Here is a 17,000-nt window from a genome sequence, read left to right as displayed (position 1 = left end):
ATCGCGAAGGAGCAGAGACAGAGTGATGGTGGAAGAAGAGCGCCGTTGGGCTGTGGACACGGAAGGCAGCGCTCGTTGCAGAGGAACCACTACGGATCCAGTCCGAGCGAGCAGAAGAGAAAGGCCAGGTGAGCGTCGGCCGTTTTACAAGCGCGCAGAGCAAGTTGCGCGCATGATTTGAGAAAGGACGCTTTCAGCCGTAAGAAGCCACATACTCCCCCAGCGCGTGCCGTCTGCAGGTCGTAGTTCGGGAAATGAGAAAAGGCGCTGCCGCGGGTTCTCCTTTCTTTTTCTAATCTTAGACAAAACAATGGACGCTTCGTTTTTTCGCCTCTTAAGGTTAAGGTAGTAACCGAGACGGAGTACCGTGCGGAGCTCCACGCAAATGCGTCCAAACGGCGAGGCAGAACACACACATCACAAGGGAAGTAGAAGAAGACACGGCGGCACGGCGAGCGCCCGATAACACGCAAAGATGCACGCAGCCTACGAGCAACACCAGTTCTGAAAGGCTGAGCAGACAAAAAGGATACAGTAGTTTCTTTTTCCAATGAAAAGGTCGTCGCTGCACGTGCCGAGAGCCGCTCGCTCTTCAACCCTGCGCGTCGTTCTCACGCATTCGTCAGCTTCCACCCAGCTGCAGGTAAGGATGCCGCACGTCCACGGTGGTTGCTGCAGCAACGATCATCACAGTAAACACCGCAGCCAGAGGAAACCCAAAAAAAAAGGAAACGTGAAGGATCGAGCCAAAACAACAGAGCACCAGCACGAATCAAACACCCCCCACCATCCCTTCAACACCGCCAGAAAATTCCCTTCTAGAAATTTGGTGGGTGAGAGGACCAGCGCGACAAAAACAGGGCGGTTCGACAACCGCATTCGATACATTATACTTGTAGTATAAGAAAGAAAGCAGCAAGACGGAAGATGGAAGAGGCGTAGCAGACTTTCCGCTCTTTTGCAGAGGAAACAACGGAGAACGAACAACGACTGTCAACGCACGTGACCGCGGCGACCACAACTCGACTCCATTACTGCAAAAATAATAATAACTTTTTATTTAAAAAAAAAATGATTAGAAGACACCGAATTCGGTGTCCGCGCTGCAGAAGGTGACGTTGCGGCCGACGTCAGCGCCCGGTCTCTTTGACTTGTGCCGCACCACCGACGGGCCTGGCCTTGTCGCAGGATTGTAGGAGTAGCGATGCTTGGCCGCCTCTGCCTCTTTCTTTGCCTTGGTCGCCGCCAGTGTGGCCGGGGCCTTCGCCGCCGCATCTATCGGGGAAGGCTCCTCCTCCTCTTCCTTCACCCACGGATCGTTCGAAGGCATGAGCACGCCGTCCTTGATGATGTAGGCGAACGGCATGTCTTTGTTTTCGCTGACGTACGCCTCGTCGTACAGCGCCATCCACGCGTTCTGCGTCTGCTTCAGGACGCGGTCGGAGGTCGCCTCCCACGTCACATCCACGTTCTCAATCGCAAACAACGAAAGCGACTGGTAGTACTTCAACTGCGAGGTGCGGTGGGCGTGGAGCATGAAGGAGATGCCGATGCTTGGCACCGGGTTGCCCTCGAGCTGCTGCACCATTGTCAGGCGCTTGTTCGACTTGCGTGCCTGCAGCAGCGTCGAGGGCGAGCGTCGCGTGACGCCGCTCTGCGTGCGCGTCTGCGGGATCGAGGACCCCTCCTCGCCGGTGGCGCGGGTGCCGTCCGCGGTACCGTTGTTATTCCCCGGTGCCTCGGACGGCTGCGGCAGGTACTTGGTTGAACTGGCGAAGCTCCGGTCGAACATCTTGTCGTAGTGCTTGCCGAGCACCGAGGTGGTGCGGGTGGGTGGGCACAGGTTGCCTTCCTCATCCGCGATCGGCTCCATCACGTAGGCGTTGTTCTCCTCCAGCACCGCGCAGCGGTACGCGTACAAGGTTAAGAACTTAACGTAGCGGGTCCAGTCCAGATCCGCCTTCCACAGCGAGTCCTCGTGTCGGATAAAGCAGTGGTTCATCTTAAAGAAGGAGGCGATGGTGCCGGCGAACTCTGCCACGCCCTTCTCTGAAAAGTGCGAGGTAATCGCCTGGTCCAGCACCCCCGCCAGATCGCCGGCGGAGTCGATCGCCTGCAGCGCCTGCCAGTCCTGCATGATTTCCGCCTCGCTCCGGCCCATCAACAGCGGAAGCGTCTTGGGGATCGCCGCTGCGTTCTCGCCGGTCGCAGAGGCGGCGCCACTTCCATTTGGCTCCTGCGCTGTGCGCAGCCGCTTGTCCCAGAAGTCGTAGCGCAGCCAGACCAAATCCCGCTGCGCGGAACGCACCATCAAGTTCCAGATGCGACGCGATGCATCGACGACACTCCGCGCCTCCGCCTGGTGCTTCCGCTGCTCGGCGAAGAAGGTACGGTAGTTGCAGTTGAGGATGCGCCCGCACACCGCCTCGCAGTCGGCGCGGTAGTTCAGTGGGTTCGTGGTGAGCTGGGCGTAGTGGATCACCATCACATCCAGCGGCGGGATGATCACGGCGTCAAAGTTCGCGGCCTGCATGGCTAAAAAGAAGATGTAGCGGCTAATGGCGATCTTCAGGTGCACCTCGCCGAGCGCGGCGGGCGCGACCGGACACGCGATACTCGCCGTCTCCGCGACCGCGCGCGGAAAGAAGAAGCGCTCCGCATCTGCGAAAGACTTAATTGCGGCCATGTGGCTAAACAGCACCATCTCATCCACCGACAAATCCGCCTTGAAGTAGCCGTCCGACAGCAAGTTGATGACCGTTTCGATCATGTCGCCGGTGAACAGGTTCTTGCGCAGCTGCACCTCGTTTAACGTCTTGAGACGCAGGCCGCAGAGCTCGATGGGGATCCTTGTGCGATAGGGGCTCATGTTGTGCTCGCTCTTCCACACCTCCCACTGGATGTTGCGCAGGTCGCGCAGCTTACCGATGTCAAACCACTCATTGCGCGACTGCGACGGGTCCTCGGCGAAGGGGCAGCCGATGATGTTCAGCGTAACCAGACTCTGCAACGAGAAGAGAGTCATGTTGGGGTCGTCGAGGTTTTCGTTCTCCGACAGGTCCAGCTCCTCTAGGTGGTCCAGCTTGTGGAAGTACTTGGGAACCATGCGGAAGCCGCAGGCCCGCAGTGACAGCCGCTTCAGCGGGATCGGCTGTGTAACGTGCGCCACGATGCCGGCTTTGCTGACCTTGCTGAGGCTGACGCGGCTGGTGGCGTTGCTCGCCCCACCGCCTGACGCCTGCGTGGCGGTTTCCTCCTCCTCGAATTCGTTCTCCTCGTCTTCCTCCGGCACCTCTGTCATGGCGTTGGTGCCGTTCGTGGCCACCGTGCCGTTGCTGGACACGTGCGGCAGCCGCTTCATCACGCGGCCGGCCAACACGTCAAGCGTCTCGATGGGGTTCTCGGCCAGGTCGAGATAGCTCAGGTGCTTCAAGAGCGCAATCACCGCGGGCGGGGCGGTGAGCTTCATCCCGGCGAGGTGCAGCTCCACCAACGTCTTGGGCAGCACGCTTCCGAAGAAATGAGGATCGTTGAAGGTGAAGTTGTTGCCGGAGATGTCCAACGCCTTCAGCTTCATGCGCTTAATCGTGTTGGGCAGCGTGCGCCCGCCGAGGTTGCAGTTCGCCACACCAAGCTTCCGCAGTCGTACAAGACGGTGCAGGGCAACTCCTGTGATTTTGATCTCGGGATTGTTGCCTATGTCAAGGTCTTCGAGTAGCTCGCACTGGATCACCGCCATGGGGATCTCCTTCAAGCCGCAGTTGCGCACGTTCAGCGACTTCAGAGACACAAGCCGCGGCAGCACGTCGAAGCCACGGACGCTCTCAATGGGATTAAAGCTCGCGTTAATGCGCCACAGCCGCGGCAGCTGCACCAAAACCTGAGGAAAGCGCTGAAACCGGTTGTGGTCGATATCCAGCTCGCGCAGATTCGTCAGCATCGGCAGCTCCTTCGCAAGCGCGTAGAGCTTGTTGTTCGACAAGGTGAGCGAGGTGGCGGTGCGGTGCAGGTCGTCCTCATTTATCATGTTCACCATGTGCGGTCCCAGCACGTCGAGCTCGCGACCCGACAAGTCGACGTTGCCGGCACGGCCGACGTGCACGCCAGATCCGAAGACGGGAGTGGAAGAGTCCTCATCCATCGAGGAGTCGTCGCGCGAGAGTCGCGAAGAGGGCCGGTGGTGCGCCGAAGACAACTCCGTCGTGCTCTTACACCCCATCGTCGTGAGCTTATGGAAAAAGCTGAGCGTTGTGGGCAGCGAGAAGAGGAAGATGGCGAAAAAGGAAGGAGAGAGAGAGGTATGCGCACACGCCTTTTGCAGTGGGCCGCAACGGTGGAGAGCAGCGGAGAGACGCACAGCGAAAGAAACGTAAAGAAAAAGGGGCAGCTCGCTGACGAAGGGAAAACACGCAAAAACAGGCAATAAAGAAGAACTTAATGAATACGAAGGGTGGCTAAGCTGCGTCCTTCGGGTCAACAGACGTGTACAAGACTGAAATGAAATATCTCCGTTTAACAAGCCAATTAGTGTTAATAATAATAATGAAGAAAATAAAAACGATGTCGTGTGTCGTTGTATGGCGCCTGAAACAACAAGAAAGGAGCAAGGAAGAGACGAGAGGAGCTGCGAGGCGCAGAAGCGGGGAAGGAAGGGGAAGAGGGGGGGGGTTACAACACGACGTGGCTTTACTCTTCTTCGTTATAAGTTATGATTTGGTGTACTTTAAAAAAAAGGGTGACGTATAAACACGGAAATATGTCAAAGGGGGCGGAGGCGGGCGCGGCTTCCCGAGAACCGTTCTTTAACAAAGTAGTAAAAAAAGATGTGTTTCGGTTTTACTTCAGCCGTTGTCTTTACAGAGCACCTCGCGCACACAGAGAGAGAAAGAGAGAGGAGAAAGAAACAAACAGAAATCACAAAGGGCACCGACAGACGGTGAAGACAAACGCAGCTGTGAAAACCAAACGAGAGCAAAACCGCCAGCGACGACCGCAAATTGCTTGTTCGGCACACCGAGAAATGCGAGGGAGATGTACCCGCCTCTGCGGCGATTCGGCTACCAACGACAGAGGAGCTTCGCACCGCAAAGGTATACAATACAAGAAGAAGAACAATAGCGGGATCAAGACAAGATAGTTCCTACAGGATCCGGATGCACCCCTTAGAAGAGAAGAAACGTAAAGAAGAATGAAGATGACGTTTTGTCTTGCTTCAACGACAGAAAAATGGGGAGGAAACACACTCACACATACACAACAAAGGAGGAAGGTTTTTAACCTGCTCCTCGGCCAACTGTCTGACCGTGAACTGTGCGCACAGAACTTCTTTCCAAAACCCACAGCGGCGTCCACCTCTCTGCGCAATGCTCGGCCTATCTCTCCCTCTCTACCTAAAGAGAGAATGGAAGGATCGGTCTGTTAAATAATAATAATAATAATACGGTTGCTGGAGGCACCAATACAGCTACGGCGTTGAGTACTGACATTGTAGCGGGGGAACAGTAAAAGAAGGGGCAGGAAGAGTGGGGGAAGGAAAAGATGTGGAGAGCACGATTGATCGACACGCACACACACGCACACACACACACACACACACACACATACACACTAGGTTTGAGAACGCACGAGGCAGTCTTCTCTCAGAGCGGTCACCAAAGTTCATCCAAAGCAGACTCCATGATCGCATTGAGTAGAAGGCGGATAGTTTAACTGTACTTGTTAAAGGATTGTTCTTTAATCGAAAAATAATTAATTAGTTAGCGATTAAACACAGAAGCAGCCGTGCGAGGTCCGCAATACACAATAGAGGGGGGACAAGAACACTTCGCCGCTACTTCGACGGCGTCACACGGATGTCGGACGTGATGGTGAGCTCCGCACGGTACCACATCTGCACGAGATCGGCGTAGACGGCACAGCGCATGCGACGCAGCTTATCCGTTGAGGCGCCAAACACGCGATAAACCTTGAAGGCCGAACCAAAGCGAGCGGCGAACAGAAGCTCCGACAGGGAGAGCTCAAACTCCCGCCGGCTCGGTGTGCATGTTGACTTCACTTCGACGAAGCTGACCACATCCCAGCCGGCGGCGTTGCCGGAAGTCAGTCCGCGCGGACCACCTCCACCGTCGCCGCTCGCGCGCGCAGCAAGCGATCGGGGACGCACGATCAGGATGTCAAAGGGTGATCCCGTCTCGGTGTGCTCGTTCACCCAGATCACACGCAGCCCGTGCTGCCGCATCGACTCCGCGTGCTCGGCACAGAGGAGCTCGTATACGTAGCGCTCCGCCGCCACGGCGTAGCCCGGCGTCTCCCCTGCGCTGCCGGCCACTGCAGACGACGCGGGCGGCTGCAGCCACCAATCCGCGCTGAGGCTGGTCTGCCCCGCACCACGATTGCCTGCCGCTTCGCCACGCCGTCGCTTGTGGGGCTGTCCGGTGGTGTCTGCCTCCGTGCGAGACGGCGTCATCGTCGCCTTTGGCGTATGACGGTGGTATTGGAAGGTTAAGAAGTCATCATGGGCATCGGCCGACCCTTCGCTGGTCTCGCTCGCCTCCTTCTCGGAATCCGAAGCGTCCTCGAACGTTTGCGGGCGAAGCCTCTTTTCGTTGGCGCACGCGCTCACCACGCGGCGCACATCCAGCTCGAGCGGGAAGTCCGACCACGCCGGGTCGGATGTGATGACAGCGGTGGAGCCGCCATTGCCGGGCAACGCCAGGGTGACCCGCAGACGGCCGTCGGAGCCGAAGCGCTGCTGCACCGCGCCGCGAAGTCCGCCGGTGGAACGGCCGTGCCGTGCCGTCGTCAACTCCGCCGCGTCTGCGCATGTCAGCCGTCGCACGGGCAACGCGTCTCGGTGCGACGATGGAGGTGGATGATGCGAGAGGTGCGACGCGCCGCTTGGCTGGGAACCCCGCGGTTGTCGCACGGCGTCCGTGCCAGGAGGAAAGTAGGACTGGTAGCGAACAAATGGCCGTGAGGGAAGGGAGAAGGGCGGCTCCGCCTCTGCGTTGGTGCCTCGCTGGCGCTGCCGCTCATCGGAAGCGCCATCTTTTGCGTGTTGGGGAGACGGAGGGTAGCGGTACGGTGCAAAGTGATGGGCGGCTGCCACCGCAGCGAGTACCTCGCCCGCCTGCGACAGGAAGCGTTGCTGCGTCTCCGCGACATCAAACGACTCATAGGAGCTCTGCAAGGTGGAAACGGCGCCCAGCAGCGCGGCCATCGTATCGCGCAGCTGCAGACGGTCCTCCTCCCTCTCCATGGCGAATGGCACGAAGAGCGGCATCAGCGCCTCCGCCAGCATCGGCACCGCGTAATCCTCGGCGATGCCGAAAATTATGTTGTGCGCCGCGACGTACTCTAACCGCAAGTCGCGCTCGTAGGCGTACACGCACCCATTCCAGTGCAAACGGAGAAGCTGCCGTGGCGCCGCGGCACCGGCAGCCGTCAGCACCACCTTCAACTGATGAAGCCGCCGCTGCAGAACCTGGTAGGACATCGCGTACGACGACGGAAAGCGGGACCGACAGAAGCCCTGCAGATAGGGCACGATGGCTGCAATCGTGTCCTGCAAAGCCCCGCTCGCTTGCGTGTGAACGATCGAATGAAAGCTGACGCGGGTTTCGACGAGTTCATCCAGCGGGCGGACGCCGAAGTACTCCAACACCGCCCGCACCCCCCACGACGGTTCCTTCGTTGCGAAGCACAAAACGCGCAGGGGGGGTGCACTGCAGCTCGCGGCGGCGTCGGCGCAGCTAAGCAGCACGCCGTTGTAGCCGCACAGCCGCGGTGGGGCAAAGAGCAGTCCATCCAGCCCGCAGCGCCAGGCGTGATCGCATGGGAAGACGCCAGCGCGGAGGGGCGACGAATCGAGGGCCTCACCGAGCGCGTCCAGGGCGGCCTGCAGCGCCGCTGCCGCTTTTCCCTGCTCCGCGTCCACAAACGACGGTGGATCTTCTTTTGGAGAGCTGGATGGCTTTTCACTCTCGGTGTCCTCCGCAGCCTCCGACAGGCGGGCGCCAACATCAGCGTCCACGCAGCAAACAAAGGACTCGAGATACGCCGCTGCAAAGTCAGCCGTCAGCAGGGCAGGCGAGTAACGCCGACGCACGCAACGCGCCGCCGTGCACCACGCAGCCAGAGTTGGCGCCACCCGCATATGGAAGAGGTCGCAGAAGATTTGACGCAACTCCTGTGGGTAGTGCTGCTCGAGACACGCGCCGGACAGGAGAGAACGTGATGGGGAAAGAGGCGACGACGACGACGATGTCAGCCACGTGCTCCAGCACACCTCCGCGGGCGAGGCCATGTACATGACCTCTCTGACATCACAGTTGATTGACAACGGATGCGACGTGCTTCCCGGCGCACCCGCAGAACTACCTCCCTTGTTCGTACTTAGCTGTTGCCGCAGTGCGGCAAGACGACTCAAGGTGCTCGGTACGCCTTCCCCGTGCGGACCACTAGCGGATGGCGAGAGCAGCGGAATGAAGTGGCGGTGCTTCCACTGGCTGTAAAAGGAAGAAGACAGCGGCGGCTCCTGTGGGGGGTGCGGCGACGCCGACGGCGGCAGCGTCCTTCGTTTCACAAAAGCGTGGTGCATGCTTCTCCACACCTCGCAAAGCAGCGCTACAGAAACGGTGTCACCGGCAGTCAGGCCCTCGAGCAGCAGCGCTCCTTCGATAAGGCGCTCGTCGAATGCCTGGGCGGTGGTGCGGGCAGAAGGAAGACCGCTAGAACTGCTGAGGTTGCTGTCATCGTTACCTTTAACGTAGGCGAGCAGCCTCTCCAGAGGAGTCGGCTCGCACGGAGCATCTTCGCTGATGTTTCTGCCTTGCTCGAGCAGTTCCACTTCAGGATCCCCTGCAACGGTAGACTCCATGGAATTCGTTGATGCCGCTTTCGGCGTCGCTGCGGCGGCCACCACCACCGCGGCCACCGCCAATCCGAGAGATCCAGCCGGTCTTAATAAGGAGGAGAGCAGGTCGCCACTGGCGGCCGACGTCGCAGTGGGCTGCGTCGCATCCTGCGTCAACGCAGTCACAGGGGAGGTCGAGGTACAAGACGCACCAACGGGCACACACGACGCGACGTCCGATACAACAGCGCCGCGACGACGACGAGGCGGCGGCGGTGGAGCAGCACGGAGGAGCGGTGTCACGGCTGTGCGGGCGTTTTCTTCGTCCGCCGTGGACTCTTTGGCGGACGATGTCGTCCCGACGGTGGAGCCAACGGCCTCTCTCGCCGCCCTCGCGGTGTCTCCTGTGTGGACGGCGACACTGCTACATAACTTCTTGTTGCCGTCGCCATCAACAACGTCAGCACCAACGTGAAAACGAAGCTCAACGCCACCTTTCGGCTGATCCGCCAGTGCTGTGTTTCTCCACAGGGCGAGCGGCACCGCGTACCGGCGGGCTTCGCTTTCCGACGTCGACACCGTGAAGTTCCACCCCCGCGCCGCAGCGGTGGCGGGGGACGACGGGCGGCCATTCGAAGGCACTGCCGCGTCGTCCTCCTTCGTAATTCCCTTCACGTGAGAAGCGGCGGCGAGCGCTGTTGCCTCGCGGGTGTGCCGCAGCGCTGCCACGAGCTCCCTCTCCGCGCAGGCCGCATCAAACGCCTCGATGATGCGCGTGTACAGTGGGCCGTTCTGCTCGTGGCGTTGAGCGCGTGCCGCGGCGGCGGAGGAGGGCGGAGCGGGGTGCCGTGCGGCACCGCTGCCGTGTGCGACATCCTGCGCGAGAGTCGCGAGAAACGACGCGTAGTCCTGAATGTGTACGCCGAGCTGACGCACGTTGTGCACACGCCTGCCCGCACGACACCGCTGATGTGCATCCGCACTAGGCAGACGCGGGGGAGAAGACGATGACGACGATGGTGGTGCTGATGCGGACGATTTCGACGAGCTGCCGCCTGCGTTCGGCTCCGTTGCGAGGACCGTCCGCTCGTAGAAGTGTGAAAATCGATTTAGCAAGTCTCGCGCATCGCCACCGCCGTACAGGAGCACCTCGCGTGCGTCGGGGTCGTTCATGAGAAAGCCCACGATGTCCCGCGCGCGCACCGCGAAAACGAGGGAGTTCGCGCGAAGCTGGAAGTACTGCTGCACGACTGGCAACACCTGCAGGCCGACACCGAGGCCCAGCTCGACGAAGTGGTCGACGCCCTCCATCGCACACACCCACTCCTCCAGGTCGAAGAGCGTGATTATGGGATGCGTGCTGATGGCGGACATCACAGTGGAAGTAAGACGCAGCTGCAAGGCGGCCACGTTGGCCAGAGCGGGTACGTCGCGTATGGCAAATGGAAGGGAGGTAGAGGACGCATGCGCGGCTTCCGCGTCGGCGTTCAGCTCTTCCGAAAGGTAAAGCATCACTTCGTGTAGAAGGTGTTCGAGCGTGCATGGCCCTCGCTGCCGCTGCGCCTCGAAGGAGAGGGCAGCATACTCTTGTTGCTGTACTTGGACGTATTGGTTGACCTTTCGAAGGAGCGTCATGTGCTCCGGGTCTGGTGCCGACTGCATCGCTTTGAGGCGGGGCAGTCCTCACTGGAGGGCGTTTCTTGTTGGTGGGGACGGCTGCAGCGCAAGCGCAGCGCCGTTCATCCGCCGGGAGGAGAGAAAGATGGAAAGGGGGGAGCGGAGCATAGCCTCGAAGAATGAAATCGAGTGAGTTCCGTTGACGGCATCCACGCACCTCAACCGTCGACGTGCAACGCACCGGTCCAGTTCTTTTACGGTTGGAACAGAAAAAAGTGTTGCGACAGAGCAGCGCCTGAACGCGCCATTATTCTTTCGTCGTTCGTTGCTGCATTTCATTTTCTTCTTCTGTCTTTAGATCATCCGAGGCGACACAGGGACGCTTCTAAAAGGAAAAAAAAAGTCATTGCAAAATACACGGCTGCCCCTGCGCGCCAAAACAACGCCACACACACACACACACATGGATTACAACAGCGGCACCGCTCTTTCCCATTTCTACTCGTATAAGTCCTTCTGGGGGTAAACGTCGGCGAGTCCGCACGTCACATCGATTGTATATATACCTTTTTTCCTTCTTGCCGCTTCCCTCAAATCAAAGAGCTCACGCATTCATTGTGTAAAGCCAAACAGAAAACAGAAGCAACGTACCTGCCGTTGAGCTATATATATATATAAAGAAAAGCTCGCGAAGCCACTGCCGTTGCGGTTCACGCGGCATCGCAATGACCGCCGTAGGCTGCGCCACGCGAGCACCGTCTCCGTGCAAACAGTTTCAAGATCAACAGCTACAAAGACGATTTTTTGAAAAGAAGAATTTAAAGACAACAAAGGAAAACAACTGCTTCATTACTCCAGGCGCTCCTTGGCGTAGTCGCCCATCAAGTTCTTCAGCAGCTCCTGCAGCGGTGTCAGCTCTTCGCGGGGAATCAAGTCAAACTCCCACACAAAGAACATGAAGTGCTTGAAGGCTGTATTCATGTGCGCCTCCTCCTGCAGCTCAGCGATCTTCGTAAAATGCGAGTAGTAGATGTGTGCGTAGACGCGAAACATGCGGCGAAAAATGTTCTTCACGTAATTCTTGAAATCAACCGGATAAGGGTTGTAGTCTTCGGACGGGAAAACGCGCTCGTCGTTGATCTGACGCTCAATCCACTTCATCAGCAGGTCGAGGTACTGCGGCGCCGACACGCGGGTCGCCTTGGGGTACTCGGGTGGGTTACGCCACAGGTATTCGTAGCGCGGGCCTGAGGACATCACCGGACAGCTCGTGTCGCTGCAGTAGTCCGTGAGGGAACCGTAAATGACATTGGTAATGTTGTAAAAGTCTACCGTGTGCACCGACAGCCAGTTGTTGAGGTCAACGCCCGGAGGAAGCTGGACGGCTTGGCGCAGGTCACCCGACTTCACGAGCGACCGCGCGAAGTTGTGCAGTCGGTAGCGCTCGGTTCCCTCCTTGTGCTTCTTCTTGGGCCGGTAGGTCTTGTCCGAGTCAAACAGCGAGCTGCCAAAGAGCTTCATGCCTCGTCCGGTTTCCGCGGCGTATACGTTTGCCGCTTAAGTCCCTCCCCTGTGTGTGCCGTGTGGTGTGTGGTGTATATATATATATATAAACACCAGATGCTCGACAAGGATCCCGGTCAGTTGAAAGATGATGCCTCAACAACAACAACCAAAAAATAATGCGTGAAAATCGTGAATGAACGAATAAGCCAAAACAAGAAGGAACGAGACAGCGAAGAAACAACGATACCAACAAACTGATTTATTTATTTAGAATGGCGAGAAGACGAGTTCTTTTGTTGGTGTTGTTGTTGTTGCCGCACAGCGTGTTCTTGACACCTTCACCTTCGTAAATCCCTCACTCAACGGGCCCTCTCTCGTCATGGAAGCAGAACGATGGCGCGTGTACTGTGTGCCGCGGTGCCTCGTGAAAGCCGAGGCGGGCACAACAACACACGTACGTACAGTTACCTACGAATAGAAAGGAGGGAGGGAACAGAGCCGCACCTATCGTAAGAAGGCAGCAAAACAATAATAATAATAAAGAGACAAGAGAGACAAGAGTAAGATGAAAAGGGAGATGGTGGGAGAGGAGGAAACGAAGGAGCAGCCACGCACGCACTTGCCATCAACGCGTCAACAGGAGACAAGAGAAATCCTCTGTTTTTTTTCGTGCTGCCGAAGCTGAAGTTAAGAAAGAATCAGAAATCAAAACTTCGAATCTGGTGCGCCACGAGCGAAATAGCCAAAAGAAATTCGCCTCCACGCGCCCGCACCGTCTCGTACGAAGAAGGCGAGGCCCCTCCAATAAATAAATAGTAGGAAAAAGGACTTTTATTGTCACGATGCACACCCGTCGCCCGGCCAGAGAGCTGCGTCGGACATAACGCATTCCTTTCTTTCTTCTTTGGAATTTGCTGTTGTTGCCAGGGTCAGCGCATCGTTGGTATGAGTCAGCACTCATCGGCGGCTGGAGGCCACATGGGTGTGTGTGTGTGTGTTCTCCGGCTCCAGGTGGGACGCATTCAAATCAGAACCTTCATGGCAGTTCGCCATTCCAACTGTCCGCCGTTCTTCTGGGCGTCACGGAAACAATGAATGGGAAAGGACACATCGAGTGCGGCGCTGCTGCTCCTTCAGGTACACTAAGCGCCGTGCACGCGAAGGAAAGGTGGGAGGCAGACACCGGTGGAAAGGGGGAAAGGGGAAGCAGCGGAGAACAGAAGAAAGTAAAAGAAGAGGAAGCCGAACTCCTCACACGCACGCACACCCCCGAAGGCTGCCATCACAGGAGAACAGAGGAAAGAGAGAAAAAAACTCTGAGCAGCGCAGCGCAGAGAACCCAAAAACAAAAAGGGCGGAGACGGCGGGGTTGCAAGATGACGACGCAGGCACCGCAAAGCGCCGAACGAAGTCGCGGCCCCTCGTCAGAGCAGCCAAAGAAGTGTTCATGACGAAGCGAAAGCACACACCACGGCTGTACACGCTCCGTTGTGCGGCGACCGTACACGTGTGACGCCATCAAATACCTGCACGAGGCAGCAGTGAGTAAAAGAGAAAAGACACAAAAAAAGTCAGGAAAAGAATGAGCGCCTTCTGTTCCACTTTGGTAGTTCACTGAAGAAAGCGGCTCGAATCGCGCGCCAGGCAGACCACCTCCACCACCGCATCAGCACAACAGGCGAGGAGGAAGATAAAAGCCTGGGTGGTAAAGACACAAAACTGGAAGAGTCACACGCCAAGAACAAAGAATAAAGAGAATCTTTCCAGATGAAGCACGATGTGTGTGTGTGTGTGACACAGAATAGTCTACGTAAGTGAGGAAGAGGACGAGAACGGTCACAGCCATGTCCGTTTTTTTGTGGAGGAGGGAGAATGTCTTTTAAAAAAAAGAATTGCGGAGATTCAGCTTTTGCCGTTTTCCTTCTGGTGTTGTTGCTGCCATGCAACGACGCCGCTACTACTTTTTCTTTCAACTCTTCCGGCCGCGGATGAGGAACGGCATTGAGGCGCTCATATGTACAACCGCACGCGCAAGTTCTTTCGAAAGCACAGGAAAGAGTTGACCCCACCAACACACCGTGGTATCACAGCAGCAGCACACACCGCGAAGGGAGTTTTCTTTTAACACTTTTGTCAAGTACGTCTCCTTCTTCAGCTATGATGCCTCTTCTGTGATCTCCTGCCACTTGCCTGCCGCGCCCGTCAGCAGCTTTCTTTGTCCACCGGTCGAGGTGCATGTTGGAGGAGGGACGGGGAGAGAGTGAAGCGGCCACTGGAAAGAAGCAGGAAGAGCAGTGCGCTTCACAAGAGAAGTACTCAAGAGCACTTCATATTGCGTCTTCACGCAAGAGCAAAGACCCTCCTCCTCTCTTCCTATGTGTGAGTGAGTGAGTGAGTGAGTGGGTGTGCCTCCACTCAGGCCGTTACTGCACCGTCACACTCTTGGCGAGGTTGCGGGGGCAGTCGACGTTGTTGCCGCGAAACAGCGCCATGTAGTAGGCCAGCAGCTGAAACGGTATTACATTCACTACGCACTGCAGGCAGTCCACCGTCTTGGGCACGATGATGATCTCGTGCGCGACCGCCTTCAGCTCCGCATCCGCCTCCGTCGTGAAGACCACGACGGAGCCTTTCCGCGCCGTCACCTGCTGCACCGCCGCCTTGCTGCGATCGAAGAAGCGATCCCTGGTGCAGCAGGCCAGCACCGGCATCGTCTCGTCGATCAGCGCGAGGGGGCCGTGCTTCAGCTCCCCACAGTTAATCCCCTCCGTGTGCACGTAGCTGAGCTCCTTCACCTTCAGCGCCGCCTCCTGCGCGGTGGCCCAGTCGTAGCCGCGGCCGAGGACGATGAGGGAGTGGCTCTCCTTCAGCCGTCCCGCGAGGTCCTTGACGGGGTCGTGCGTGGTCTTGAGGGCCGCGGCGATCTTGCTGGAGATCTCCGACAGGCCCCGCACCACCTCCTTCCGCCGCTCCTGCGCACGCACGGAGTCCTCGCACAGGAGCAGGGCCACCAGCGTCATCACCACCACCTGCGAGGTGTACGCCTTCGTGGACGCGACGCCCACCTCCACACCGGCGTTCAGGTGAGCACCGAAGTCGGTCAGGCGGCTGATGCTGGAGCCGACGACGTTCGTGATGCCGATGCAGAGCGCACCCGCATCACGGCACAGCTTCATCGCCATGAGGCTGTCCGCCGTCTCGCCAGACTGCGAAATGAAGAAGCACGCATCCTCGCGTAGCACCTGCGGCTCGCGGTCGAGGAAGTCCGACGCGTTCTCCACTGCAATCGGCAGCGGGACGAGTTCCTCGAAGAGGGGCCGCACCGCCGTGCAGCTGTTCAGCGAGGTGCCACACGAGATGAAGAGGATGCGGCGGCTGGTAAGGATGGCGCGGATGTTCTTCGGCGTAAAGCCGCCCATCTTCACCTTACCGGAGTTGAAGTCGATGCGGCCCCGCATGGAGCTGACGACGGACTCCGTCTGCTCGTAGATCTCCTTCAGCATAAAGTGGGCGTAGTTGCCCTTGGACAGGCTCTCCAGCTTCGTCTCCAGGTGCTGCACCTCGCGCTTCACGGCCGCTTGCTTGCGCTCCGTCGAACTGTAAAAGCGCAGCCGGCCATCACGCCAGTGCACGACGTCGTCGTCCTCGAGGTACACCACGTTGCTTGTGTACTCCGCGAAGGAGTTGCTGTCCGAGGCAAAGAAGACCTCCAACGGCTTCGTGGGGTCGGGAGAGTCGAAGGTGTGGAGCTTCACCACGCGTCCTTGGTCGTCCATCTGCCGCACACCGACCAACAAAGGCGAACCCTTTCGGCACGCCATCACCTCGTTCGGGAAGTAAATGCTCTTGATAAGCATCGCGTACGCCCCCTCCACCAAGTTCGACATCTCCATCACAAGATCGACAAAGTCGTGGATGCCACGCTTTGTGTAGAGGTACTCCGCCAGCACGCAAATCACCTCCGTGTCGGTGTCTGAGTTGTACGTGTAGCCCTCCTCCTTCAAAAACTCCTTCAGGGTAATGTAGTTGGTGACGATGCCGTTGTGCACAATGGAGAACTCCCCGTGGTTGCTCTGCTGCGGATGGCAGTTGCGCTCGCACACCTCACCGTGCGTGGCCCAGCGTGTATGAGCGATGCCGACGTGGTGGCTCGTCACCGCATCCATCGGCGGCAGAGTTGCCTCGACCGCCTCGCTGAAAACCTTGTCGCGCAGCTGCTGAATATTGCCGGTGCTGCGCACGACGCACGGACAGGGTGTGGGCACCGCGGGGCTGCCCTCCTGGCCGACGGTGGAGTCGATGCAGAGGCCAGCGCTGTCGTAACCGCGGTACTCCACCTTCTGTAAGCCGCGCAGCAGCATCTCCACAATCTGCCGCACCGAGCGCGGCACGTTGCAGTTCGCGTAGCCGAAAATACCGCACATCGTTTTTATCTTCTTCTTCCTCTTGCGTGCTTTCTCTTGCGTGTTGAGGGGTTTGTGGTGATGGGTGTGTGTGTATGTCTTTGTCGAGGTTCCTTTCCAGATCCCGTGTACAGGTTTGAAAGGAGACGAGAAGACGTTGACTTCAACGAGGTTGCGGTGGAGGTTGATGGAACGGTGCAGCTGCGATGAAAGAAGGGGAAAGGAAAAGCAAAGAACGGGAAAAAACCTACACTTCTGCATGCACACGAACGCGCGGGGGAGCGAGGCGGGTGAGGAGGAGGGAGAACGAAAATGAAGCAATCAGCACCGGAGAATGATGCGAAGGCGGCAGAAAGGCGAGCATTGGAACGCAGTTGCACCGTGGACGTTTCCTGAACGCGGGCGGCGGAGTAAGCTGCACAGAAGCTGCAGTCGCTCCACGCAAAACCACCGCACGCTTCTCCAGTGCGGAAGTGGTCTCTGCGTGCGCACTTCTGTCACGTAATCTGGTGTTGTTGTTTTTGGCATCACTTCACTGCCGACGTCATGAGAGTCAACGACACGACGTCACTCCCGTGTACAATGGCCTCCCGCGTCTTTCGTTTCTTCATCTGCCGCTC

The 17,000-nt window shown here is 58.1% G+C and overlaps 4 protein-coding genes across 6 annotated transcripts; all 4 read right to left on the bottom strand.

Moving 5' to 3' along the window:
- Positions 1-1,075: 1,075 nt before the first annotated feature.
- Positions 1,076-4,219, bottom strand: ABB37_01965 (hypothetical protein; the record flags this gene model as incomplete). The annotated part of the gene is made up of 1 exon (XM_015798677.1): positions 1,076-4,219. The coding sequence occupies one exon, from the start codon at positions 4,217-4,219 to the stop codon at positions 1,076-1,078; it is 3,144 nt and encodes a 1,047-aa protein (XP_015662155.1).
- A 1,611-nt stretch (positions 4,220-5,830) lies between these two features.
- Positions 5,831-10,572, bottom strand: ABB37_01964 (hypothetical protein; the record flags this gene model as incomplete). The annotated part of the gene is made up of 1 exon (XM_015798676.1): positions 5,831-10,572. The coding sequence occupies exon 1, from the start codon at positions 10,514-10,516 to the stop codon at positions 5,831-5,833; it is 4,686 nt and encodes a 1,561-aa protein (XP_015662154.1). The 5' UTR covers positions 10,517-10,572.
- A 748-nt stretch (positions 10,573-11,320) lies between these two features.
- On the bottom strand, positions 11,321-13,121 carry ABB37_01963 (cell cycle associated protein MOB1 putative (MOB1); the record flags this gene model as incomplete). Of its 3 annotated transcripts, none has more annotated exons than XM_015798673.1 (1): positions 11,321-13,121. In XM_015798673.1, exon 1 carries the CDS (start codon positions 11,990-11,992, stop codon positions 11,321-11,323), a length of 672 nt encoding a protein of 223 aa, XP_015662151.1. In that variant the 5' UTR covers positions 11,993-13,121. The 3 variants fall into 3 exon arrangements, with proteins under 3 accessions (XP_015662151.1, XP_015662152.1, XP_015662153.1); XM_015798674.1 differs by having other exon boundaries at positions 11,321-12,483; XM_015798675.1 differs by having other exon boundaries at positions 11,321-12,447.
- A 1,279-nt stretch (positions 13,122-14,400) lies between these two features.
- On the bottom strand, positions 14,401-16,637 carry ABB37_01962 (putative glucosamine-fructose-6-phosphate aminotransferase; the record flags this gene model as incomplete). Its single annotated transcript, XM_015798672.1, has 1 exon — positions 14,401-16,637. Exon 1 carries the CDS (start codon positions 16,399-16,401, stop codon positions 14,401-14,403), a length of 2,001 nt encoding a protein of 666 aa, XP_015662150.1. The 5' UTR covers positions 16,402-16,637.
- Between the last annotated feature and the right edge of the window lie 363 nt (positions 16,638-17,000).

Source organism: Leptomonas pyrrhocoris, assembly GCF_001293395.1.
Source record: "Leptomonas pyrrhocoris isolate H10 chromosome Unknown, whole genome shotgun sequence".
NCBI classification, from domain to species: Eukaryota; Euglenozoa; class Kinetoplastea; order Trypanosomatida; family Trypanosomatidae; genus Leptomonas; species Leptomonas pyrrhocoris.
This window is presented reverse-complemented; position numbering and strand designations above follow the sequence as displayed.